At 50.9% G+C, this 27,699-nt stretch overlaps 1 protein-coding gene and 1 non-coding gene across 3 annotated transcripts in view; one reads left to right on the forward strand and one right to left on the reverse strand.

The window, feature by feature from the left end:
- Positions 1–2,281: 2,281 nt before the first annotated feature.
- LOC125151097 (U6 spliceosomal RNA) lies at positions 2,282–2,387 on the forward strand. The gene has a single exon (XR_007146644.1). It is a non-coding gene; the product is annotated as a U6 spliceosomal RNA (small nuclear RNA).
- Positions 2,388–10,246: 7,859 nt separating this feature from the next.
- Positions 10,247–27,699, reverse strand: part of OLFML2A (olfactomedin like 2A) — a 28,777-nt gene continuing 11,324 nt past the window's right edge. For both annotated transcript variants that reach the window (XM_047830359.1, XM_047830360.1), the window contains exons 3-8: positions 23,917–24,024; positions 22,241–22,450; positions 19,670–19,919; positions 17,239–17,469; positions 16,018–16,203; positions 10,247–14,624 (exon numbers count right to left, since the gene is read on the reverse strand). In XM_047830359.1, the coding sequence (XP_047686315.1) occupies positions 14,020–14,624; positions 16,018–16,203; positions 17,239–17,469; positions 19,670–19,919; positions 22,241–22,450; positions 23,917–24,024 (1,590 nt within the window). In that variant the 3' untranslated portion in view covers positions 10,247–14,019. The remainder of the gene's footprint in view (positions 14,625–16,017; positions 16,204–17,238; positions 17,470–19,669; positions 19,920–22,240; positions 22,451–23,916; positions 24,025–27,699) is intronic.

Below are 27,699 nucleotides of genomic sequence, written 5' to 3' on the forward strand. Positions count from 1 at the left end.
ACCGTATAACCCTTTTTGTTAAAGTTCTTTGTTTATTTTTGAGAGAGAGACAGGGCAGAGAGAGGGAGGCAGAGGATCCCAAGCAGGCTCTGCACTGACAGCAGAAAGCCCGAAGCGGGGCTCGAACTCACAAACCACATGAGATCATGACCCGAGCCGAAGTAGGACGCTTAACCAACTGAGCCACACAAGTGCCCCTGTATCACCCTTTTTTAATGTCTGTAGAATAGTTTAAGAGGTTAAAACAATGATTTTGGTTTGAGCTCAGTGCTTAAGCACTCAGGCCCAGAAGGAAGACTGATCCCCTCTGGATGGGCCTTTACTGCCCTTCCAGCTTTTCATGAGTGTAAACGATGAGATGAGCATCCTGTGTGCACATTTCCATAAAGTTCTAGACATGGGACTGTGGCCCAAATGGCATACATGTTTACTTCTTTTTATATTTTCCCAAATTGTTCTAGGGAAAGATTAGATCAGAAAGGCTGTCTGCTACAATGAAGCATTGTGGCCTCTGGACTCTGACTGCCTGGGTTTTAATCCCTTTTCTGCTTCTCCTTAAAGGTAGGACCTTAACCTATCTGTGCCTAGTTTCCTTATCTGTAGAATGGGGATAACGAAAGTACCAACTTCTTAGGATTGTTGTGAGGGTTACATTAGTCTTATACACGTAAGCAGTGGTTTCCGACTGGGGGTGACTTTACCCCTTCAGCAGACATTTGGTGATGTCTGGAGACATTTTTGGTTGTCACAACTGCGGTGTGGTGGCACTAACATCTGATGAGAAAAGACCAGGGAGGCTGTTAAATATTCGACAATGCACAGGACAGCTCCAACAACAAAGAAGGATCCAGTTCCAAATGTCAACAGTGCTGAGGTTGAGAAACCCCGGTGTAAAGGGCCTGGCCCAGAAGCTCTCATCAATGTTGGCTGTGACTATTTACACTCCCACCAGCAGAGCACAAGAATGTTCGTTTCCCCGTACTTTGGCCAAGTCTTTCAAATCCGGGTTAATTTTGATGGGGGGATCATTGTATGCTGGTACATTTCTAAGCCATCAGTGGAGCCTTTCCTTATTCCTTCATGGGCCTGACTACATGGGATTGATTAGCCTCCATTCTGGCCATGGGTTTCCAGGGAACTGGCTGACAGTTGGGTCCAGCTAAGGAAACTTTGACCTTGTGAGCAAGAACTTCGGACTTCCTGGGATTACCTGTGTCTGTGTTTGTCTCTGAATATCTCAGATGCGGGAACATGTTGTGGGTAAAGTGTGGATTTTGAAGTCAGATCTGGATTCAGATCCCAACTCTACTGCTTCCTAGTTGTGAAGGCAAATTACTTCTCTAAACCCCAGGTATCCTCATCTGTAAAATAGGATTATGGTGAGGATCAAATAAGATAATATAGCTCCATGCCGGCTTCTTAGTCAACGTTCAAAAACAGCAGGTACGATTTATTCAGTGATTACGACACTCAGGCCCTTTGCTAAGACTTTCCACATAGTTTTTCAGCTTGATGGCAACTCCTGTTCATCCGAATAAGGTCAAGACTCCGTGTCTGTCTGTCGAGGTACAAGGGAAAGCCACTTGCTGAGCTCTCAGTCTGCATTCCACAACTGTTTGCTGAGCATTACCATGTGCCAGACCAGATGCTGGGCGCAGGCAGAGAGACAGGGCTGCTAAACTCTCTCCCATTCGTATGAAAGAGATAAACAAATAAAAGACACAAACAAAATGTCAGGGGAAAAGACCAGACATATTAGCCTTTCACTATATCTGTAAATGGGTTAATTTCCTTTATTAAAGCAAAAACAGCAAGAAGACAAGTGAAAAAGCAGAAGAAAGTTTAGTTATGTGTTACTTTTTTTAATGTGTTATTTATAAGGGAACTAAAACAAGCCATGGAAAGAAATAATCTCTAATGAAACAGCTCTATATTTATAAATGATTGCATTGTATTTCAAATGAATAACAAACCACACTGAAGGGGGCGGGGGCGGGGGCGGGGGCGGGGGCGGGGGCGGGGGGAGAACTAACCCGAGTGAAAAAAACCTTTTTTTTTGAGAGAGATAGAGACAGAGTGTGTGAGCGGGGGAGAGGGAGAGAGAATCTGAAGCAGGCTCCATGGCGCCTGACGCCAGGCTCTATCCCATGACCTTCAGGTCATGACCTGAGCCAAAACCAAGAGTCGGATGCTCAACCGACTAAGCCGCCCAGGAGGCCCCTGGGTAAGTTGAATATAGAACTTCAATCTATACTCTCAGTCTGAAGATAAAAAGAGTTGTGTGCTTGTTTCGAGAGCACATATACTAAAAGTGGACGACACAGAGAAGATCAGCATGGCCCCTGAGCAAGGGTGACACACAAATTCGTGAAGAAAAAAAAGATTAAGGGGTGCCCGGCAGGCTCAGTTCGTAGAGCATACAACTCTTTTTTTTTTTTAATGTTTGTTTATTTTTTGAGATAGAGACAGAGACAGAGCACGAGCGGGGGAGGGACAGAGAGAGAGGGAGACACAGAATCCGAAGCAGGCTCCAGGCTCTGAGTCAGCAGCACAGAGCCCGACACGGGGCTCGAACTCACAGACCGCGAGATAATGACCTGAGCTAAAGTCAGACACTTAACGGACTGAGCCACCCAGGCGCCCCTAGAGCATGCAACTCTTCATCTCAGGGTTGTGAGTTCAAGTCCCACATTGGGCGTGGAGTTTACTTAAAAAAAAAATTACAAAATTGCAAATAAATATTGAAAACTCTACCTAATAGGCTTGTTTTTCATAGTGGCATGGATTAGCAATTCTAATCCGTGTGTATGGGAGGATTGAGTAAAAGATGAAATACACTGAGGCTATTGAGAGCCAGGTTTCTCACTGATATGGAAGGGACACAAGTATGGCCCGGGGAAGGCCAGGAAGGACTGGAGGTGCAGTATGAACTCTTGGATTTGTATTTCAGTCTACTTCCTACTATACGCGTCTACTTCCTAGTCCTGTCCATCGAGAGGACCTAGAAACATGAGTGCACCTAGTGCCCAGCTCCTTGCTTCTAAATACCATCCTCTACTGGAGGAACCAGGGCTCCATGGAGAAATGGCTGATTTCTTTTTTTTTTTTAATTTTTTTTAACATTTATTTATTTTTGAGAGAGAGAGAGTAAGAGCACGAGCAGGGGAGGGGCAGAGAGAGGGAGGCAGAGGATCCAAAGCAGGCTCCTCACTGTCAGCGCAGAGCCTGATGCGGGGCTCGAACTCACAAATTGCAAGATCATGACCTGAGCAGAGATTGGATGCTTAACTGACTGAGCCACCAAAGTGGCTGGTTTCTGGGCTAGGCCAGCAAGAGTATAACATGAGCCTGGAGCATCTTTTTGGCCTCGAAAGTAAGCAAGTACTCGATGAATAGGAGAGACACAGCAAAAGGCCATAGCAGCCAGCTTGCATGAGCTCTCCCTGGCCAAATCTGGACCAGTTAGGTTATCAAGTAAATAATGATAGTAATGAATTATAACTCATCGAATAAGATCCGAGTTCATGGGTCCGTCATCCATATAATATATGCACATGTACTAAAAGCTTTTCTTTACAGTAGAACGCTAAAAACAATAGAAATTTTAAGTCACAATTTTGCAGTCATCAGAGTAATAATTGGTATAGATAGGAATCATCAAGATTGAAACAAGGATGAAAGTTGACGAGAAGTAAGATATCTGTATAGTCTTTAAATTTTCTTTTTATGTTTATTCATTTTTGAGAGAGAGGCACAAAGTGTGAGCGGGGGAGGAGCAGAGAGAGACACACACACAGAATCTGAAGCAGGCTCTAGGCTCTGAGCTGTCAGCACAGAGCCCGATGCAGGACTCGAATGCACAAATCGCGAGATCGTGACATGAGCTGAAGTCAGTCACTCAACCAACTGAGCCACCCAGGTGCCCCAAATATCTATATAGTCTTAAAGTACTCCCCTAGAAATTATTTATGAACTATAAAGAGAAAATAGTAATTGTATAGGAGATATAACTGGGAGCCACATGCTTTAACCAAGCAACCAAAATAACTATCACCAGTAATGGGGCAACTTGACATCAAGTGCTCCTTTTTCTTTTCTTTGCTTTTTTTTTTTTTTTTAAGATGTTATTTTTTTAAGTAATCTCCACACCTGACATTGGGCTCGAACTCACAACTTGGAGATCAAGAGTCACATGCTTTACCAACTGAGCCAGCCAGGTACCCCGGCAAGTGCTTCTTAATAGGATGCACTGAGAAAGACAATTATAATTTCTGTGATATCCCTGCCCCAAATGCATAGCCTGATCTAATCATGAAGAAATATCCAACAAATGAAAAGTGAGGAATATTCCATAGAATAAATGACCTGTACTCCTCAAAAATGGCAATGTCATGAAAGGCAAAAAAGGCTGAGGGACTGTTCCCAGGTTGGAGGAGACCAAAGAGACGTGATGATTAGATGTGATCTATTATTCTGGATTGGATCATGAACCAGAAAACAAATTGCCCTGAAATGGCAATTTCAGGTTAGCCAAATTTGCATAAGACCTGTAGATTAGATATCATGTTATGTCAAGGCTATAAATTTGCATAAGACCTGTAGATTAGATATCATGTTATGTCAAGGCTATAAATTTGCATAAGACCTGTAGATTAGATATCATGTTATGTCAAGGCTAAATGTCCTGATTTTGCTAATTGCACTGTGGTTATGTGCATGCCTATGTTGTCAGGAAATACACACTAAAGTATTTAGGAAGAAAGGGGCATCATATCTGCAACTTACCCTCAATGGGTCAGAAAAAAGATATACCTAGAGAGAGAGAATGATAAAGTAATAGTCACGAATGTGAACAATCAGCGAACCTAGGGCAAGAGTGTGTGCAAATCCCTTGTGCTAGTCTTGTAACTTAGAACTTTGACATTATTTCAAAGTAAAAATTTGAATAGAAAAAAAGAAAGAAAAAGCCTGTTTGGATTCTTTTCTTTAAAGAAGGTATTTTCCCTCAAGACACTTATTCGTGCGGTTGCCTCTTCAGCAAGCCTAAACCCTTGTTTAATGATTTCAGTAAACATCCCAGTCTCAAAAGCGAACTGTGATTTGTTTATGAGGTCCTCATTCCCCAGCCATGCAACATAGGTTGCACTTCCAGAGTATCAACCCTTCCGGTCAGCTTAATTAACAATATCCACTGAATGACTGGGCATTCTCTGGATTGTGCAATTACTGTGCAATCTCTGAGTCCCCAGTGCTCATCCCTGAGCCTGGCCAGAGCAGGTGCTCAGGGTAAAGGTTGTGAAATTGAAAGATTGAATTATCTGATTGCCTTTAGGGGAATAGCAAGAATTAAGACTGAGAAGGTATGGAGAGGAACCCCATGGGCGTCTGGGGGGGCAGGGACTCTTATGCATGTCTGGACCCTGGACAAGAAAACTTTGGACACAGCAGTGCCCGAAAGCCTCCATCCTGTGTCTTGTTGATGAGGGAATTGTCTTGGAAGGGGCAATCAGGAGAGAGAGCGGGGGCCACTCATGACTAATCCCATCAGCGCGGTCAGGGGGGAGCAGGATGACAGCCTTGGTAAACCGCGCTGCAGGGGTCATTGGAAGTTTACCAGTCCCCTCTGGTTTGTTAAACTCACTGGTGGCAAAGGCTGAGAGGTCTCTGGGCTGCTCCTCTGATCTTGATTTGGTTTTGGTTTTCAATTTGACTTTCCAAGCTGCCTTGAATCCTCGTGCTTCGGCTCTTAAAGATGCTCGGACTGATGAAGCTGAAGGTGGGTGTGTTTGGAAATGAGTGGCCATGGAAGAGACTGGGGAGCCCAGTGGAGGCCTTGAATGTCAACCCTGGAGTGTGGTTTGATCTTCAGAGCAATAGGAAGAGCCACGGAGCAGTGATAGATTTTCATCTTAGGAGATTCACTCTAGCAGCTGAAGTTGAAGATCAGAGAGTGGGAAAAGACAAGAAGCAGAAAGATCAGTGTGGAGGCCGCCACACAAATCTGGGCAAAAACTAGAGCAAGAAGTATTTTTAGACCTTGCTCTGTAAGAGGAATGGTAAGATGTAGCATACATAACACCACCCTAACTTTTCATTCTCATGGCAGACGCTGCTAATCACTCGGTATTCTCCCTTACACAGCCTAGGTGGGCTGCTCCCACAGACAGCCATTGCCAATCAATCTGAGAAGGCACACTGGATGAAAGAAATTTGCCCTCTGGGCTCTGTTATATAAGGCAAGGAGAAGTCCTCGGTTTTGAGAATATGCTTACAGTTGCTACTTTGGGTCTGCCCCAACCTGAGGCTCAGGAAGTACGACCAAAGTGATGCCCTAAGTCAGTCTTTGAGGCCCCTTACCGGAATTGTGCCTCGCCTTGCTGTATGCCCTCTGTGTTCCCACTTAGAGCTTTTCCACATCCGTGATCTTATTTCAACCTCACAACATTCCTGGAAGGTCAAGGTTGTCATCCCCATTTTACAGATGAGGAAACTGAGGTAAGAAACTTCAAGGAGAGGGCTCAAGTTCCACAGGTGGTAGGTGGCAGAGCCGGGATTCAAACAGGGCCGTCTCGTTCCAAAATCCCTGGCTCCTTCCACGTAAGCTTGTCCCGGCTGCAGCAGCTGCTTGCATCGGTCAGGGCCTCAAGCAGAAAAGCCAGAACAGGTTGGGGCTGACATCTTGGCAACAGTGACTTTCCCTGTCAAAAAATCCTTGGCTTAAAAAGACCTGGGAAACTTGACTTTTGAGTCAGCCTCATCTAATCCGCTCTGTGCTGAGCCATGGAGAAGGAAGGTTCTGGCCCCTGGGTGGGGGTGGAGGGGGATCGCTGAGGGGGTGCAGCACAGATGGTGAGGGGCGGAGGCCTCTTGCTGTGGAAGAGAATAAGGTTTCTGTCCTTGCACAGTCGGAATGAGGGCCCTGGAGCCAAGCAGCCAGGGCCAGGGCGGGGCCAGCCAACCTTTGGCACGTGAAATGCCACCCCGTACTCATGGCAGATAATTCTCGGTAATAATTCATCCCCCCCTGGCAGGCATGCATCCTGAAAGCCCTGTCTGTCCCTCCCTCGTGGGGTCCCTGCTGGAATGTGGGGGGTCAAGGGGCTGGTCCCAGACGTGGGCAGAGTTCAGACTGGGCTGGGTGGGCGGGGCAGCGTCTGGGCACCGCCTGGGGGCAGAGGGAGCCTTTGTGCTCTGTGCCCTGGAACCCCACCCCCCAGCTGCAGCCGCCCCAGAGGGGAGAAATGGCCGATGTGCCCGGCTGAGGCCTGCTCTCTCCGTTCCCTCTTCTAGGGCAGCCAGGGCAGAGGGTGCTAACTTGGGTGCAACCTGGCATCTGACAGATCCACCCCATTGCGCTCAGGGGGCTCTTTGTGAGCGGCAGGAGGGTGAGGGCCTCACGTCTCCTGTGGAGCTTTTATTTTATTTTTTAAAATTTTTATTCATTTATTTTGAGAGAGAGAGAGAGAGAGAGAGAGCAGGGCAGGGGCAGAGAGAGAAAGAATCCCAAGCAGGCTCCATGCTGCCAGCACAGAGCCTGACGCAGGGCTCGAACCCAGGAACCGAGAGATTATGACCTGAGTCGAAATCAAAAGTGGGACGCTTAACCCACTGAGCCACCCAGGCACCCCTCCTGTGGAACTTTTAAAACACACTGGATCTCAGTCCTCGACCCCAGATACTATGGTATATCGTGTGGGGGTACCTGGGCACGGGCCCCTTTAAAACTCCCCGGTGGTTCTGCAATGAGCTGAGGCTGGTGCCTATTTTGAGAGGGTAGCACCACAAGCCCGGCCACCACCAGCTGTGTGACCTTGAACACGTGAGGTGGCAGTTGGCGGCTCAGTTTCCTCATTTGTGAAATACGAACAGCCATAGTACTGACTTTGTGGGGTCCCTGGAAAGACTGAAGGAGATAGTGCCGTGTAGACTGAGCACCACCCCCAGCACAGAGCACACACTCGATGTTTAGCTCCTGTGGGTGGTTAGCTATTTTTATTATTTCTTCCTTTCCACACCAGCCAGGGGGAGATTTTAAGAGCTTGCAGCCAGGGAGAAAGTGGAAAGGGCAGAGAGAGGTCCCCTCCGAGGACGACATCATTAGAGTGACCAGGGGAGGCTCTGCTTTGATGTGGAGGCAGGTTGGGAGGCATTGTTCCCTCCATGGCTCCAGGAGGAGCCCACGCTCCTTAGCAAGGCATTCGGAGCCCCTCTGGGCTGCCCGGGGTTGGAGCACCAGGCACACCTCGTGGGGGTTGTTGCCTCTGGCTCCCCCGCCTCCCAGCAAGCTCTCAAGGGCAGAGATAAGACTTGCTCAGCTGGGTGCCCCTGAGGCCAGCACACAGGTGTCAGTCATGCTGGATAGCCCACGGGGCATGGCGTGGAGAGCTGGCAGACCCTCTGAGAAGGGCATTGACTGGTCACAAGGGCAACAGGAGCTGCCACTTCCCGAGTGCCCACCGTGTGCTGGGCATCGTGATTAGGGCTGACAAAATCACACTAAGCTTGCCACCGCTCCCTCTGGCAGGAGCTGCCGTCGACCATGCCCGGGAAGGTCAGAAATCAGTTAGTTCAGCGCCCCCCCCCCCCCCCCCCCCCGCAGCCCACTGAACTCTACAGCCTCTGGCCTCTGTTGGCCACCCAGCTGCCTTGAACCCTGAATTGGGGCCCGGAGCCGACTGCTTGTCACCCGCAGCACCACGGCGCTATGGCTTTCTTGGCTGCCTGAGTGCCAGGCTGTGGAGCAGAGAGTTTAGAAGATGGGTTTTCTCATTTTCATCCGACTGCAGGATGGAGGGAGTCCCTGGGAATATCCTGTCTGCTTTCCAACCTTAATGATCCAAGATTGCATTCCAGAGATTTCTGTGTAGAACCTGACTTATGCTGCACAAATAAATGAAAGATGCGTGACCTCTCCAGTGGCCACATATCTGGATCCTTATTGAGCAGACTCTGTATGAACTTGCTCAAGGTTCTGACACAGATCACTGTGATCTGTGATTTGTGGCCATTTTTTGGGGGGGGGGGTCTCCTGAATGCCGGTGACATGGCAGGAACAGGTTCTGCTTCCATGGAGCTCTGATCCCAGTGAGGGGAGACAGACCCTCAGCAAGTAAACTAATAGAAGTGCCCACTAGTGAAGAGACAAGAGAGCATGTGATTGGGGCCAACTTCAGACCCAGCCTTGAGGGATGGCTTCCCTGGGAAGGTGACATTTCAGCTGAGACCTGAATGCCCAGGAGCAGGTGCCAGTGTAGCAGGCAGAGGGAACAGCTGACACAGGGGCCGGAGAAGATGGGGACAGTGGGGGGAACAGGCAGGGCCGGGGCTGGGAAAGGCCACCATCCAGATTACCCAAGGCCCTGCCATGTTTGGCCTGCAGCGGCATCTACAGGGTGAGAGGGACATGACCCATCAGCCCCCGCTGTGGCGGGAGTGGCACCGTGCTTCTGGCTGGCTGTCCTGTGGGGAGTGGGACCCTTGTTATTGCCAGGGGCCACAGGGACAGTGCCCAGCTCTGCCGAGCTAGGGAAGGCCTAGCTGAATATGTGTGTGTGTGTCTGTGTGTCTGCGTGTGTGTGTTTGGGGGAAGTTGGTCTAAATCCAAGTCACCATCAGTGGTTTGACAGCTCCTTGGAGGTATCTAAGTCACCAGGTGAAGTGCCTTTGAATCGGATGGGAGAATCTATTCCCTCCTGTCTCATCCCTCTGATTACATCAAGGTCAATGTTCACTTGCTGTTGGTTTGCCCTTTATGCCCCCTGACATTTCCTAATCTTGCCTTTTACACAAAGAGCGACTGGACTGGGGCTCACAGGCACAGCATCTACCAGAAGACAATAGTGCTGTTCATTTTCAGTGTCCCATCCCAGCCACCTTGCATGATGGGTCACTGACTTTCTTTTTACTCTTATAATATTCCTCCTTTAAAAATATTTTTTTTTTGTTTTTCCTAACAGCTTATTAAACTTCCCTTTGAAATAAAATTACTTTAGGAAAAAGAATGAAATCATCTGAAAGGGAAATAGTAAACCATTCTGAAGATGGTCAAGGGGGGGATGGTGAAAGTCACAAAAGTCTGTACACGAGTGACTCAAGTTTGGAAAACATGGAACTAAGATGCTTCAGGCCCACCTTCCCAGTTTCAGAATGCTCTTTTCCCCAGGAAAGCATTTCTTTTTGTTATTAAATGTCTGTGTTCCAATAAGGAAGCAGACCATAGCATTTAGTTAAGACTTTCAAACGGAGCTTTTGATCATGTATTTATTTATTTAGTTATATGCCACCTTGTTGTACAAAAGGTATTGTGGCAGCTTACAAAAATAGATAAAATACAATAAAGTAAAAAATAAACAGATCGGGGTAAAGATTAAAGCAGAAAGCTAGACTGAAGTCAGAGTCAAGTAGTTGACTCAGTACAATTGTTAAAAGTAATCTCAAATTTGACTTTGAGGTTCCCAGCGGCCAAAGCAAAAAAGAAAACACGACTCGTTACAAGATTCCTAACAGTTAGTTTGGGGCCTTGGTACAAAACAGACCTGGTGCAAATCTTGACTCTACTACTTGACAGACTCACGACCCTGAGCAGGTTGCTTAACGTTTCTGAACTTGAGGTTCATCACCTGTAACGGGGAAAAGTAGTGCCAACCTTGGGGGTTCCTAGTTACATCGGGAATAATGCGTGTCAAGGTGCCTTCTAGCTCTAGGAGGGTGCTGCTTGGGTCCTCAGCCGCCCTTAGTCCTCACTAAGCTGAAAGTTTTCAGCCACAAAAGGGAGTTGACATCTGTCCCCTCTGTCAGTCCCTACCCTGCCCAAGCATGCAGCATATAAGGGGTAGACCCAGATCCCAACCCAGGGCTCCCTAACTCCTACCCAGGCTCCCTGATAACCCTATCTGGTGCTGTGTGTTCCTGTCACCGGAGTGGCCTCCAATGCTGTCAGGGAGAAAATGCTTTGGAACACATGGGCTTTCAGGAACACTCAAATCATTCCCAGGAAAACCCCAGCCTCACTTTTAGGGCTGCCCTGTGAGGCAGAGGCCCCCTTCTCTCCTCCGTAGACACAGCAGATTAAATGTCAAGGCCCAGAAATATCTAGGGGGGAGTCAAAGGCGGCAGCCAAAGCCCCTTCACGGGCTCAGAACACCGGAGACAGCTTCCTTTGCCTTCACAGCCACAGTCAGTAAGAAACACTGACCCTCCCCAGTCCAGGTCCTCTCTTATTTGAAGTACTGTTGCCAAATGTAATAAAGCCCACAACAAAAACCTGTCCCTGCCTCCCATCAGCTACAGAACAAATTCCACTTGTCTCAATTTTCTTTTCTCTATTAATTTATATATGACTCTGTTCCAAATGTGATTGGAGACGGTTCTTGGCTTGGCATTCAAGGTTCTTTACAAGCTGACCCCATCCTCCTTCTTGGGTCTCCAGTGTGGATGCAGTTTGTGGCCTGGTCGCACAGAGTAAAAGCCATCACTTCTGGAGCTACCCCTAGAGTGTCATGCATTTGGCCAACAGCATGTACTGACCAGCCCTGAAACCCCGATCTGCCACAGACTAAGCTGCTGTGTGACCTAGGGTGAGTCCCTTCACCTCAGTTTTCCTCGTCGGTAAAATGGGCACATTCTGAGTATATACCTTGCCCTGTGGGGAAGATGAAAGAATGTGCCCATGGCATGCCGGGCACACTTGATGCTCAGTCAGTGGTGATGGTTAGATGACCTGAATTTGAGACCCAGCCTTTCACTTAACTGCTTATATGACAAGTGACTCGTCTGGGTTCTAGTTCGACTATCTGTGAAGCGAGGAAAATAACTCTATCATCACCTAACCCCCACACAAAGGCCTGAAAACAGAAGGGACTTAGTGAATGTTTGGAGGCTGCAGCCAGCATCATCTCCCCCAGAAAACAATCTTGCTTGCCTTTTAACTTTCCCAAACCAGTCCTCTGTAACTTTCCTTTTTCTCAGACTAATGAGCAAGAGGAGTCTGAACACTTTTCGCATGGTTAGGCTGTGATATCATGAAAGACACAGTCTTGTAAAACCCACACCCAGGGCCAAGGGAAACGCAGCCCCCTGAAGAGACTGTTGAGTGCAGCCCGCCGTCGATTGGGTGGGGGAGGCTGGATGTGTCCACCACTATGAGTCAGGCCTTGCTTGGCTGGCTATCATCATTCCCCTTTATTTTAGGGGTGAGTTAGAGCTTAAACAAAACATCACCTGACAATGCCTGACAGAAATGCCTTCTGCACAAAATGCATTTCCTTACACTCTTGGGTATGCAGCTGAATTTTCTAACATGGCACCTGGGCGTTCAAATATACAGATATTCAGGAGCTGGCATGGGAACAGAATGAGGGGAGCAGGGTTGGGGGTGGTGCAGGGATCAGCAGTAAATACTCTTTAAAGGTGTTGGGATGGATTGGGTGCCCGATAGTCTATGGCCTTCCCAGGCAGAGCTGCCTCCAAACCGGGAGAATAAAGGGTATAGACAAAGCCCTTCTGGAAGATCAGCTGTGTCCTGTTCCCCAGTGTGGTCCCGAGCCACTCTCTAAACCTCTCTGGGCATATTTCTCCTTTGGTGAAACAGGGAGTTGGACTGGTGAACTTCTTCCTAGCTCATGGCAGATGAGGGGCAGGCTTGAAGGTCTTGTCCTGTGGGCTGTCTGGGTCTGAAGCTCAGGGAAGCCACCAGCAGCTCCAGGAGAGATGGCCCACCTGTGCACCAATAATTCTGAAGCCAGGAAAAGCCTGGTCCACAGACCCCCTTCTCCTTCCCTCCCAGCTTTTACCTTCTAGCACTTGCCTGCAACCATAAGGACCCAACTGCTCTGATCTCAGCCTCCCCGCAGTGTCCCACCCCCCACCCCCGCTGCTGGGCCATTCCACTAAATGATCAGGTCAGGAGTGACAAGGAAGAGGGAATCTGTGTCATCCTGGCACCACCCCAGCCTCGGGTCTAGGGTCTTGCTCATGGCAGTCCTGGAGGTATCCCTGAGTGCATACAGGTTGTGGGTTCAAAGGTCCAGAGAGAAACGACAACATGGACCGCAGGCCCAAAGGCTCTGGGAAGGGCTGAGGAGAGGTCCCATGGCCTGTGGTATGTGGCCAAAGCCAGCCGTTCTGGGTGGAGAGGGAGCCTCAGGGCCTGGCCCAGCTGCCCACCCTGGTAGAGTCGGGGCTGGCAGACAGCTGCCTGCAGCCTTCTCAGCTGCTGCTGCGGAAACAGATGACGGCACTGAGGCGGAATAAGAGAAAATAAAAATGAGTACAGAGGGAGGGGGAGCTTGGAACAGGGGCTGGTATTTTTCCTCGGGGTGTGGTTTCTGCTCAGTGGCTGGGTGACCATGGAGGTTTGGAATGTGGTTGGACAGAACGGTGAGGAGGGGTGGCAGGGGCGGGGGGGGGGGGGGGGTGGCTAGAGGCAAGGAGCAGGAACATTAGCCAAGGGGTCTGAAGCCCAGGGCCACCAACAGTTCGGCCAGAACGGGCGCCTGGGGTGGTACACGGAGCGGAGCCTCCAACCAACACTAGTGCATGGGTCCCAGAGGCCTCTGGTCTAGAGCAGCCCCAGGAAGGGAGACAGAGTTGAGAGAGCAAGAGAAACTATAGGAGTAGGGAGAGGCCTGGAGGTGTAGGGGAGTGTGGTCAGGTCTCCTCATCTGTAAAGCATGGCCTGCCTGATCCAAAGTGAGGCTATTTAGGCAAGGGAACGGTCTCTCTGAGCCTCAGTGTCCTCATCTGTTAAATGGGCTGAATCATCTCTACCTCCAAGGGTGCCAGTGGGAGGACTGAGTGGGATTGAGTGCACACAAAGCTCTTGGCAGGGTGCTCTGTGAGTGGAAGGGATTACTAACCCACTGGGGCCAAGGGAGCTTTGACCTGGCTGTGCCACATGCCCAGCAACTGCCCCGGGACCTGGCCCCCCCAAAATATTTGCTGATGGAGCCCCTTGCAGGAGTTGCTGTGGGGAGCCCCCATGCCCACTGCCCCTCCTCTCCTGTGAGCACAGGTCCGTGCTCAGACCACGAAGTGGAGGTTATAGGTGAGCTGGTGGCCATTGTCCCAGGCATACAGCACCCGCTCCTTGGGGTTATAGTCGATCTGGGTGGTGTAGGCGTGCTTGTTGAGGAAGGGCAGCTGCGGGCGCGCGTCGGTGCCCGTGTGCGTGTCGAAGGCGTAGGCCACCTGGCCCTCCTGCTGGTCGTACGTGTCCACGGCGTACAGGATGCCGCACACCAGGAAGCAGTTCCCGTAGGAGTTCCGCCGCAGCCGCGTCTTCCACGTGGTCTCGCGGTGCATGGAGAGGTCGCCGGGGTCCAGGCGGCTCAGCACGATCACCTCGGGCTGGGCCTCGTCGCGGTCATCCGCCGCGGGGTAGATGACCCACAGGCCGCTCTCGTCCACGGCGAAGTCGATGTCCGAGTGGCCGCGCCACTTCCAGGGCGTGGTGTCCTCGTACACCACGTCTGGCAGCAGCGCCCAGGAGGCCACGAAGCGCTGCCTCAGGTCGTACTTGATGATGTTCTTGGTGAAGGCGCGGTTGTAGAAGAAGGCGCCCTGGTACACCACGTGGCCCGTGCCGATCCAGTTGTAGGGCAGCTTGTACATGTTACTCCAGCGGCCTGTGTGTGGAGGGCCGAGGGTCACACCTGAGCCTCCCAGACAGCCTCCCCGCTCACCCCAGGACTGGCGAGGCCACCCAGGGCTCTTGAGTGGCCCTGCAGGCAAGGGACACTGAGTGTGCTATGGGCCTGGAGCTGGGCCAACCATCCTACCCCACCGCGCCCACCGAGGAGGTACTGTTATCATCCCCGTTTGCCAAGGAGGAAACAGGGGCAGAGGGTTCAAGGTCGCACAGTTATGGAATGGGGCAGCCAGGATTTAGACAGCCTCTATGCTTTGTTTCAGCGTCTTTGCCCATGCTGTTCTTTTCGTCTGGACTTCCATTCCCCGTCCTGTCTGCCTGAGGAAGGTCTCCTCCTTATCTTTCAGAGCCCTTAGCCAACGTTACCTCCTCCAGGAAGCCTCCCACGACGACCCCGGGATTGAGTGAGGGCCTCTCCTCTGACCTACCATAAGCCTTGCCTCGGCACTTTTCATTGGCTTCCTCCACACCAGCCTGTGAGCTACCTGAGGCAGGGATCAGGCCAATTTTGACCTGGCAGAGGAAGGACTTTGGCTGTTCCAGGCCATACTCTGTGACTCCACAGCTATCAGGATAAACCCAAACTTTGATGTGGATCACGAGGGCCGCCTCAGCCTACTCTCTCATTCTGCTTCCCCCACCTCTCCTCTATGCCACCCTGCCTCTCATCGCCAGGCCTTGGCCCACACAGGGCCTTTGCTGCGTGGAATACCTGTCCCTTTCGCTTTTGCATGGCTATCCCTGCTCTTCCTCCAGGGCTCAGCTCAGCATCACCTCCTCTGGGAAGTCTGATTTCCACTGTCCCTTGAGCTCTCCCACAAACACTACACTGAAATTATTTCTTTTAAGTGTTTGCCTCTCACATCAGACCGTGCATTTCTGGAGGGTTGGTCCTGTCTAAGTGTCTCCTCCCCCATCACGCACCAGATCTGATAACCAAAATTCTGCCTTTCCCTGCCCAGACTTGCAACTCTTCTAAGCTAGGCTCACCTGCAAAACAGAGTGACAACCCCCACCTCATAGAATTTTGAAGATACCATGAGCTTACGCACACAGGATGATTAGCACATAATAAGTACTCAAGAAGAGGAAACTCTAAGTATTGTTCCTCTTGACAGTAAGGTACACTTAGGAGGGCAGGACCACATCCCTCTTGTTTGTTGCTGTGTTCCAGCTCCTGGCTCGGTGCCAGCGCATAGGGGGGTGCCCTCAGATGCCCCTCCTTGGGGTGGCCGATCATTTGGAGCTGGGCCAGGCTGGGGAAGTCTGGACCACAGGAAACCACAGGCAAAAGAGGGCTCAGTCTCCATAGGAGGCCCTCCCCAGGCCGCCCACACCCTGCCCCCCTTCCCATCTCCGGGCTCCCCAACCTTGCTTGAAGTTTTCCAGGTTGCGGAACTCTGCCAGGGTGTTCCCGTAGTAGTAGTTGGTGACATAGATCCTGTCATCTTTCGCGGCAGGGTCCTTCATCCAGGCTCCTTCATGACGCCCGTAGCTGTGGTGCCTCACGGGGGGGTCCACAGCCCGTAGGGTGCCCTCACAGCTTATCTCTCTGCCTATGGGGAGTGAGGGGTACAGCGTCTGATACTCAGACCCACAGGCCCCGAGTCGAGCTGGAGCAGCAGCCCAGGGAGCGTTATCTGGGCCATACTTAAATCCCTCCTGATCTTTTTGTTCGCAGCCCTTTTCCCCCTTTCCTCCTGATCAAAGCAATGTCTGATCAACAGAGAAAACACAGAACATTCAGTAAAGGAGAATGAGGAAAATAAAAATGATTCAAAATGTCATTATCCAAAGAAAATTTTAAACATGTTGTATTTCCTTCTGTTTCTTTTTTAACTTTGCATGTCCAGTCATGCAGACATACGGTAAAAAACCGTGGTTCTTCTGAAGATTCAGTTTTATGTATCCTGTTTTTTCCCTCCACTGGGCGATTTCTCACATCATTAAATGGCTTTTTAATGATGTGATTTCAAGGTTCTACCAGGCCACCAGACAGCTGTGCCCCAGTCCCCTTGGTGTGAGACCTTCAGATTATTTCCAGTTTTCTGATGTTGGAAATAGGCTGGGAGGGAACCAGTTAAGCTGCAGCTGTTGTCCACATTGCCGATGGACCCTTCAGGAAAGATTCCTGGAAGTGGAATGCACTCAGGCCAAAGTAGGCAATGGGTTTAACAATACCTTGTTATCACAGGTAGCCAAGAGGCCCTCCAGAAAGATGGGCTCGATGATTTAATAGGAAACACTTCTACCGAAAGACACAAGCCAAAGCTACAAAAAAGCTACATAAAAAAAAATTAAGATATGAAAGTCATTGCTGGATTTGATGATGGGACCCGAGGTGATATGTTAAGAAGGATTTGTTGAAAACACTACCTGTTTCACTGTAAATGTCCATCAAACTTTCTATAAAGGATCAGATAGGTAACATTTTAGGCTTTCCAGACCACATACTTCTGTATTCTTTTTTTTTTTGCAACCCTTTAAAAATGTAAAAAAACATTCTTAGCTGGAGGGCCATACAAAAACAGGCTGCAGGCTGGATTTGGCCCATGGGCTTTACCCTGCTGACCCCTGCGAGGCTTACTCACCTGGGTTGGGGACGTCTGGGCGTGAAGGTGGCTCGGTGGGCAGGGGACGGGTGGTGGGAGTCGGGGTGGAGGTGACGGAGGGGTCCGAGCCGGGGGTGCCGGAGGCCAAGTCCGCTCCCTCTGAGGCCCTGGGCCCAGCCTCGTCTTGTTCTGCTGAGTTGGGCTCTGGTGATCTGCCCTCGGCCCTGGGCGGCTGCTGTTCCAGCCAGGAAGTGCCCTTGAGGGCGTTGTCTGCGGGGAGAAGACCCTGTGCTCTATCCTGGGCTGCTGCCCAGTGTCTTCCCCAGGCCCACCTGGCTCCCAGCTCTGGGGCCATGGCGGAGAGAAGCGGGGAGGCCCTGAGGAGTAAAAGGCCTCAAAAAGGGGGAGGTGGGGAGGCTTTGCGGTCAGCAGACCAGCTCCGAGCACCCCAGCTGAGTGAGCTCAGCCAAGTCGCCTGCCTTGGTGGACCTCAGCTTCCCCTTCTATGAAACGAGAATCACAAGGCTCACCACATGCAGCTGCTGTGTTGATCAGAGGAAAACGTATACAAATCATTTGCACAGGGCCTGGCAAGTACGAGGTGCCAAATATGAGACCCCTTCCCTCCTAAGTGTCAAACGCTTTGTACCAATTCTTTCATGTCCTCGATTCAACTCCAGGAGGCAGAAACCCTCGCTCCCAAATTGCAGACTTTTTCCTTATCCTTTCCCCTGGAACCCAGCCTGTTCCTCTCACCCAGTATTTGCCACTTCAAGCAGGGAGAGGCAGGTGCAGCCAGCCTCCCATCACCTCTGGACTCCAGGTCTCTGTCTCTGTCTCTGTCCCCCCACTCATCTCCTATCTCTCATTTCGTGGCTTTCTCAGAAACCACCCTCCCTTTTTCCCACCCCTGCTGGTAAGGCATTTGCTGACAGGATGACTTTTTCTGCTCCCGTGGGACCTGTGTGGGGCCATGTCTGGGTCATCCCTGACCCACACACTTCTCTGGGCTGGAATGGATGGGGCCTGCAGAGGGAAAGCAGGAAGATTCAGTGCCACATAGTAGAGGACAGAGCTGTGAAGGGGTCTAAGGCAGGCTTTGCAGCCCGCTGACCTGGGTTCCAGTCCCACCACTCACTGTGAAACCTGGAGCCAGTCTCTTCACCTCTCTGAACTTGTTTCCTCACCTGGATCAAGTGCAACAGCATGTGTGAAAGTACACAGAAAACCAAGAAGCCAGGGACAAAGGAAAAGTGATGGTGTGGCCCCCAGGGGACGAGGCCCCTTGACTCCAGGACAATTACCCGACTTCTTCCTTTTCTCTCCCTGCCAGGCTTGCTCTTTGCATAGGGTTTAGCCAGGCCCCATTGTGGGGCAGCCCCTGGAGTCTCTCAGGAATGGGGCACACCCTCTTTCAGGGGAATCTGGCCTTGGCAGCCTGCCAGGGCAAGAGGCTTGTTCCCACGGGCCTCGCTGGCAGAGCCAGATGCTTGCAGCTGTTCTTGGGCAGTGCCCAGCCAGGGGTCAGAGGCTCTGTACTGTGGCCAGGCTGAGCTGGCAGGACTCAGAGCCAGTCAGCAGCTAGCACCAGGGGCTTGGGGAAGAGGCCCCTGAGCCTTGAGAGACCACAAATTTAGGGGGCTCTTGAAGGAGACTGGTCCCTCACATTTCTACCTTCCGGTCCCTTGGACATGTGGGCAGAGGTCCTCACAGAAGGAGGTGGTCAACAGGACCCGGGAAGGGGGAGCAGGCTTGGGATGCCCCTCAGGCATTTGGGGAGGGTTTCAGAGGAAGAATCAGGAGCCGCATCAGTGAGAATGGCCCAGAAATTTGGGTACTCTTGGAACTTTGGTCTCTTGTGTTTTTGGTTAATTACTTGGTTGCCCTTCACTGTGATCCCCCGTGGATTGAAGGAAAAATATAGGAGTCTGTGGGCTCTTCTTTGGGGAAATAAGAAGTGGGGGCTGCTGGAGAGGCCATCCATTCCAAAGTCACTTGGGAAACAAGAGGTGCCCAGAAGGCTCCATGTCATTTCCCAGAATGCTGGCCTGGCTACAGGTCTGGGGACTCCTACCCCACCTCTGGCTGTTGCCTGGCCACGGGTATGTTTTTTCCCACTGGACTGTGAAGTCCACGTTAGGCAGAATCTCTGGGAGATACAGCAAGTACATGGTGGACCTTCAGCAACTTTTTGAATGAAGAAGGAAAAGTCCAGTGAGAGCGGAAACAGCTGAAGATACTGGAAAGGAACTGAGTGGCCCTTTGTATTGTTTATATCATTTCATTCCCAACAACGCCATGAGGGGTATCATCTCATTGTGTGCATGAACAAAGGGCACCAACAGGTAACCAGCGGAGGTGACATCTGGGCAGTTTGTAGAGAAGACACTGGATCCGTGTAGGTGATCTTTGGGGTGCCATCTATCAGCAAGCCCCCAATCCCCAAGGGTCCAACCCTCCTCCAACTCACCAGCCACAGCTTCGGCCACCTCCTTCCTGCCCGCCTTGTAGTAGGTGATGCCTCGGATCACAGCCTGCTGCTGGGCCAGGGTCCGGGGCTTGGCTGTGGGCTGGGGGAATCTGCCCTTGCCGCCCTCCTTCCTCAGCTTCTCCACCTTCAGCAGCTTCTCCTTAGGAGGTTTTGGGAGGCCCCTGTCTACAAAGCTCTTCTGCATGTTGCTGTATTTGTTGTTGTCTTTGCCTTTCCCTCCAGCTGTGTCCTGAGGGACAAGTGAAATCTCAGACTTAGGGGAGGTAGAAGAGGTGTTGTGGGAGGTCACGGAGGCTCAGCTTATGGGGACTGGAAGTGGTCATGCCACTCCAGGACCTACGCCTCAGGTGCTCGTGAAGTCACAGCTTTCCCCCAGAATGGCGAAGTCCATGACTGGGGTGTGCCTTGGTTTCCCCACTCAGCAATAGCTCCCAAGCCCAGCCTCATAGGTTAGATTCCTGTCTCATTTCCAACCACCTGCATCCTCGCCCCCAGGGGGTAGATTATAATGATCAACTCCCTAGGGAGGTAACTGGTCACCAGGTCAGCTTCCTATCCCTGTCTCTCTCTCACTCATGGGTCTTTGTTAGTGGGCAGGGGAGAGGTTCTCAGGCTCCGAGGCAAGATGACCAATGTCATCTCAGTGTGCCGGGAACTGTCCCAGTTTTAGCACTGTAAGTCCTGCATCCTGGGAAACCCTTCAGTCTCAGGCAAACTTGGATGGGTTGGTCATCAAGGGCATTGCCCTTTGTGCATGCAGTTTCCAACGTTTTGTAAATTTTATTTTCACTTCCCTTTAAATGCCTCTGATGCTGGCTTGGCACAAGATCACAGGCCCTGTGACATCACCTATTGTTAGGCAGAATCTCCAGGAGATACAGCAAGTACAGTGTCTAGACCTTCCGTGTCGTGGCCAAAACAGCATTCATTCGCGCCTGTGGACTTGACACGGGAATGAGCAGGAAGCCTGCCCTGGGCTAAGGCACCAGGCTTCCTCCACGTTTTATCAGCAACTAGGCGGTCCCGGCTGCAGACACAGATGGCCCCATCATCACAATGTCAGCACAGGAGGCCAAGAGGCGGAGAGGAAGAGCATGGGCTCGCCAGTCACACAGATGCGCGTTCAAGTCCTGGTGCAGCCGCCCTCTCTCCATGTGACCTCGCTCTGCGTTTCCTCATCTGCCAAATGGTCAATGATGCTCCCTCCTCATGGGTGGTTATGAGAATAACTGAGATCCTGTCTGTGAGGAAGTCAGGTTTAGACTTTAGAAGTCAGGTTTAGAGGATGTCAGGATTCCACAACGTCGCCTCCTTTCTTCCCTACTCCAAAACACAGGCCGCTGTGCAGAATGGAGCGGTTGTGCCCTACACATGGGTGACAGGCCAAAGGGGCATGAGGGCACTGAAATTGAGCCTTTACTCCCATTTGCCAAGCCACACACCCTAGTGTATATCTATCATAGGAGGGAGCCTCTGTACAATTTGCCCACCCACAAGGGGCTCCTTTTTATTTGCCCAGAAGGAGAGCCTTTTTGGCAATTTGTCTGCTTAGAGGAGGGCCTTTTCTTTTTTCTTTCTTTCTTTCTTTCTTTCTTTCTTTCTTTCTTTCTTTTCTTTCTCTTCCTTCCTCTTCTTTCTTTCTCTTCCTTTTCTTTCTTTCTTTCTCTTCCTTCCTTTTCTTTCTTTCTTTCCTTCTTTCTTTCTTTCTCTTCCTTCTTTCTTTCTTTCTTTCTTTCTTTCATTTTATTTTTAAATTTATTTATTTTGAGAAAGAGAGAGAGGGTGCAGGAGGGGCAGAGAGACCACAAGAGAGAAAGAGAATCCCAAGCAGGCTCTGCACTGTCAGTACAAAGCCCGATGTGGGGCTTAAACCCATGAACTGTGAGATCATGACCTGAGCTGAAACCAAGAGTCGGACGCTCAACCAACTGAGCCACCCAGACGCCCCAAGAAGGGCCTTTTTCAAATGCACATAAAGGTGTGTTCTATGTCTTGGATGGCTCTGTCTGTTGTCTCTGCTCACTTTCTGCTGAGCTTGAGTATGGAACGCCTGGGTACTTGCTGTAGGAATTCTCCACTCCAGACTGGGTTGATGAAGTGGTGTTAGTCTGCAGGGTTCCCCGAGGCATTGCCCACCTACCCCCGAGCAGGCCTGACCCAGCCAGGGGTCCAGCCACAGCAAGGGAGGCTAAAAGTGGTTTTGCTGCAGCCCATCCCCAGGACCAGGCAGGGAGGGTCCTCTCTACAGCCTTGTCCCCACTAGTTTGGAAACGGAAATGCCTTGGATGCCGCCAAACACCTGTCTCAGCAAACACACCCCTCGGCTGGATCCCCACATCTGCTCCCAGCTTACCTCTGTCAACCGTGCTCGCTGTATGCCAGCAACCCCTGCCCCCAACCCTGCCGTGGACTCTCGAGCTGTGCTAACCCTCAGCCCTCTCCTATGATCTCAAACCCCCATCCAGCTGGTTCCTGGGACTGAGGTCCTTGGCACACTGTGTTCCCAAGTCCACCCACCTTCTGGCCCCATCACCAGAGCCATGGCCTCACCTGAGCCTTGCTAGCAGGGCCGGGGGCTGGGGCAGCATCTGGGACCGTGGCAGCGTCCTTCTGCAGCAGCTGGAGGCCCAGGCTGGAGAGCTCCTTCTTGATGCCCATCATGATGGCCGAGTGATTCTCATAGCGCTTCAGCTGCTCACTGAGATGGCGCATGCCCTCCTTCACCACCTCGTTCTCCCTGCTCAGGTTCACCTTGACGCTCTGTGGGGCAGGACCTTAATCAAGGTCTTTCTAGCCTCCTCTGAGAGCCACTCCCCACCCCCTGCCTCCCTGGAGGGGACACCCCAGCTTCACTGCCCGTCTCCTGAGCAGGGCCCAAGGGTACAGACAGTGGCACCAGCAGGCCTGGGTGGATAAAGCATGCTGCCCAGAGGCCATGTGATCATTCATGTCTTATTTAAAAAGTGAATGAGTGATGTTTTTCCCTTGGGCAGAGGGAGCCAGTTCCTCCCAAGTGAGGCTGTTTTCTCCACTTCCACTCAGAGTTAGCAACAAGGGGTTTTTTTTGTTTGCTTTTTTTTTTTTTTTTTTTTTTTAGTTTTCGCCTAGTGAACAGAAGCAAAGCGCAGATAATGCGAAACAGAAGACAATTAAAAAATCATTTCTTTGTGGCTACGGAAACCATTTCTGATTTGTTCCAGCCACAGCAGATACACTCTCCAGATCGCCTGGCTCCTAGTTCCACGAAGCGAGTTAACATTTCCTAAGATTACGGGAGGAAAGGCCAAAGACGGATAACCACGGAGCTGGCATCAGGAGAGCCTGGCATGTACGAGGGGCACAGAAAACACCGGCGCACGGTAGCAGTCCAACAACCATTACCTGACTCCCATGCCGGCAAGGGCCTGGCACACGGTAGATACACGCCAAACACTTTTTGGATAATTGAAGCCACTGTGACCCCAGCTTTGGGGAGACCAAGGGGTTAATCTCTCACCCAGGGGCACAGGATGCCCAGGTGCCCCCTCCCTCTGGAAAGGAAGCTGGGAAAGGAAGCCCCCACACCCGCTCCTGGCAGCTGCAAGGCCCCAGGCTCCCGGCAGCCCAGCAGGGGCCGGATGCAGGAAACAGGCGGAGGCCGGGCTGTGCCAGCAGAGATGTGTGCCAGTAAACCTTGAACCTGCAGCGTGGACGCCCCAGGATTGTCCAGCTCTGTCGCTGTCCTCAGGGGGCAGTCCTGGCCACCTGCCTAGCCGTCCAGCACATTTGCACTTGACCAGAAGATGCGTCTGCTGCAAGTGGGTACTGGGACCGCCATGCTGTCCTAATAAGCCCTACCCTGGTGGGCTTGGCCAGTCCTGTACTTTTATGTGGCATTTTATGCGACAGGTAGCCCTGGACTTGTGTAATGTATGAGTCTTGGTCTTGGTGAACTGAGGGCAACTGCAAGTTCCAACCAGCCCTACTCCACATCCCTTTCATGTAGTCAGCCAGTGCCTCAGTTTCTCCACCCAGCCTTCCAGCTTCCTGTAGGCCCACGAGCCCAGTCAGACCGCTTTTCCGAAGTCTGGACCCAGAGGCCTACAGCTCTCTCTCCCAGCTGCCTGCTGGAGTCCAGTTTTCAACAGCCACCAGGGTCAAGGCAGAATTGCCCAGGCCCCTTCAGACACTACCCTTGGCGTCCAGTGTTGACCCAGCCTGGCTCCTGGGTAGAGCTCTGCCCTTACCTCTTCCAGTGTGTTCATCTGGGAGGCCACCTTGTGGACATAGGCGTGCACTTTCATCAGGTCCATGCTGTACAAGGTGCCCTCCAGGAGATCCACCATGGACTGTAGCTGCCCAGGAAAGGGTGAGAGGGTTAGGGTAAGGGCAGAACACAGGATCAGGCACATATGATGCAAAAGGAGCTCTACCACTTGGAATGGCCTCATGGGGCCTCAGCACCCATTGGACCCAGCTTGCTAATAATAATGAGAAAAGCAGTGGATTCCATTCTTGAACTCTTATCCCAAGGCAGGTACGGTGTTAGGGGCTTTAACGAGCTGTTTCACTTAGTCCTCAGGACAACCCCACGGGGTGTGTGGACACTGGAGATCAATGTACATGCCCTGGGATCCCTCTTACCTATTTCTTGTGCCCATACCTGGCTTCCACGTGCCTCCTTTTTTTTTTTTTTTTTTTTAATTTTTTTTTCAACGTTTTTTATTTATTTTTGGGACAGAGAGAGACAGAGCATGAATGGGGGAGGGGCAGAGAGAGAGGGAGACACAGAATCGGAAACAGGCTCCAGGCTCTGAGCCATCAGCCCAGAGCCTGACGCGGGGCTCGAATTCACGGACCGCGAGATCGTGACCTGGCTGAAGTCGGATGCTTAACCGACTGCGCCACCCAGGCGCCCCTCATGTGCCTCCTTTTTAACAGCCTGCATCTGTGACCCTCTTCAAAGAGCTTCTGTGTCCCCAAAGTGCCTGGGAGCGTATGTCCTCCCGGGGCAGTCCTTAGGCAATGCCTGGCAGGTATGGGCATTGAAAAGCCCAGCTCCCTAGCCCCAGTGGGGGACAACTGGGCTGTCATTCACACTCCAGCATCCCCTGGGGCTGAAGCTGATGCTTGGCCTGAGACCACACCCTACTGGGCTTCCTTCTCTTCCCTCCTCCACCTCTTTGGTACCAGCTTCTCCTGGGCTTTTCAGAATAAATCACCAGCACACGAATCACTTGCCTCAGAGTCTGCACCTTGGGACCCAAAGACAAGGTCTGGACAACTTTTCCTTCCTTCCTTCCTTCCTTCCTTCCTTCCTTCCTTCCTTTTCGTAATCTCTGTGCCCAACATGGGGCTCAAACTCATGACCTGAGGTCAAGAGTCCCATGCCCTACGGACCAAACCAGTTGGGCACTCCGACAAAGTCTGGAAAACTTTTATTTTCATCTTACAGAGTAGGACATTGAAGCTTAGGTGAAGTGACTTGTCCAAAGCCACCCAGTTGTTAAATGGTGGGGCCGGCAGCAGATCCCAGATTGATATACACCAAAACCTCTCTCCTATCATGCTTTACCATTCCTTCTTGTGTTCAGATGGGGAAACGGAGGCCAAGAGAAGGGAGGAGCTTGCACAACAAACAGACCAGTGGCAGATTCTGTGTCACCCGTGTCCAGCGCAGGGCTCCTCCCTGCAGATGTCCCTCCTCTTCCTATCTCCATCACACGTCATCAGGATATGACCTTTCCAGATGGCCAAGATGCCAGTGAGTGTCAGGGAAACCAGGGCACAGGGGGCTGGCTGGAAATCAGCTTCCCCTGGCTTCTTGAGGAGGGCTGTTTCTTCAGCCCACCCTCTCACATGGCCCTACGCTGAGTCCTGCAGCATTTCTCAGGGTCTGAGCAAGCCAGCGCTCCTGTCTGACCCTGGCCAGCTGTTTCCAAAACAGTTTTACTCCCACTCTCCCAGGGGTGTTCAAGTTGTTTTAAGCCAGAGATCTTTTCTTTGAGTAGGCATTGATCTCTAAAATGGAAAAAGGGAGTGGAGAAGTCTTACGGAAGCAAGGGTTGGGCCTTGAGTCTTGTCTGCTCCCCTGTAACCTAGCTCAGACCCTGAAGAGTTGCTCGGTACCCCTTGGGCTCAGGGGAGCACAGTCTGAGAACCATGCACACAGACTCGTGTGTGCTTTGGCGTCCTTCTCTGTGAAATGAGGCAATAGGGCTGTGGTCAGGAGCAGTAGTGTCTGGACAGGGCTCTGCAGAGTGGGCATGCTGCTTAGGGCTTCATGAATACCAGCAATAGTGATACTATTCCAGGATACTAAAGGGGATCCTCCCAGCTTCAGTCTACTGCCTTCATGGTGACCCAAACTAGCTTTCCAAAACACAGCTTTGACCTTGGGTCTCTCTGCTGCTAGATAGCTTGTCATGGCTCCCCAGTGCTCATGTATGACTTTTTACTTCTTAAGCCTGGCATTCGAGCCCTCTATGCTCTGCCCATGTAACCTCAATGGCCTCAGCAAGTGTTTCCTGTGGGCCAGGAACTAAGAACAGTGATGAGTAAGATAGACACAAGCCTTCATGGTCCTTCACAGGCTGTCAAAGAACAGAGCGCAACAGAGAGGTGCCCAGATCATTAATGTGAGGACGCTGACCTTGTCTAGGAGCAGATGTGGATTAGTAAAGTATGCCGGGAGGGAGTTTTGTTTGAGCTGAGCTCCGCAGGAGGAGCCCAAATTAGGCAAAGAAGGCAGGAGAAGGGCAATCCAGGCCAAGGGAACAGTTTGTATAAAGAGCGGGAGGGAAGAAGAAACACGGTGTGTTTGGGCCATGCTACCGAAGTGTGGTCTGCAGACCAGCACTGGCCCAAGCTATTTGTCGCTCATCTATAATAAGGTAATGACAAAAAAGTGGGAGTAGACTTTTACAAACTTTCAGATCCCTTTGACAAAGAAATTTTTAATCTGTTGGCTCTACTAGTAAAACACTGGATTTGTATTTTGCATGTCTGTTTTCTGTTTCATTTTTCGAATAATTCATTTTTATGGCATTTTCCAAAAGTATTGGTTCTTGTTTTTATTTTTTTATTTATTAAAAAAAAATTTTTTTTTTAACGTTTATTTATTTTTGAGACAGAGAGAGACAGAGCATGAACGGGGGAGGGTCAGAGAGAGGGAGACACAGAATCTGAAACAGGCTCCAGGCTCTGAGCTGTCTGCACAGAGCCTGACGCGGGGCTTGAACTCACTGACCGTGAGATCATGACCTGAGCCGAAGTCGGCCGCTTAACCGACTAAGCCACCCAGGTGCCCCTTTATTTTTTTATTTAAAAAAAATTGTAAAGGCTGCCTTTTTTGAAAAAAAAAAAACAAAAACACTTAAGTTTATTTATTTTGAGAGACTCAGAAAGCATGAGTGGGGAGGGGCAAAGAGAGAGAGAGAGAATCCCAAGGAGGCTCTGCACTGATGCGGGGCTCAAACTCATGAACCCTGAGATCATGACCTGAGCCAAAATCAAGAGTCGGACGCTTAACTGACTGAGCCACCCAGGCACCCTGGTTCTTATTTTTTAAAAATTTGTCTTGGGGCACCTGGGTGGCTCAGTTGGTCAAGCATCCGACTTCAGCTCAGGTCATGATCTCACAGTCCGTGAGTTCAAGCCCCGTGTCAGGTTCTGTGCTGACGGCTCAGAGCCTGGAGCCTGCTTTGGATTCTGTGTCTCCCTCTCTCTCTGCCCCTCCCCTGCTCATGCTCTGTCTCTCTCTGTCTCAAAAATAAATAAAAACATTAAAAAAATTAAAAAAGAAAAGAAAACTGGTAATAAATAACAAGAGCCATAAATCTGTTCATGCTTTCGGCACAGTAATGCATCTTCTGGGTATATAACTTTAAAAAAAATTGTCTTTCACCACAGATAGTTTGAGAAACCCGATGCTGGAGGAATTGACAGGTGGCTAGTGGGGCTGGAGCAGAGACAGTGCAGAGAGCCATCCTGGGCCACATCCACTCCACCTGCTGTCACCCATAATACCC

This window comes from Prionailurus viverrinus, chromosome D4 (genome assembly GCF_022837055.1).
Source record: "Prionailurus viverrinus isolate Anna chromosome D4, UM_Priviv_1.0, whole genome shotgun sequence".
Taxonomy (NCBI): domain Eukaryota; kingdom Metazoa; phylum Chordata; class Mammalia; order Carnivora; family Felidae; genus Prionailurus; species Prionailurus viverrinus.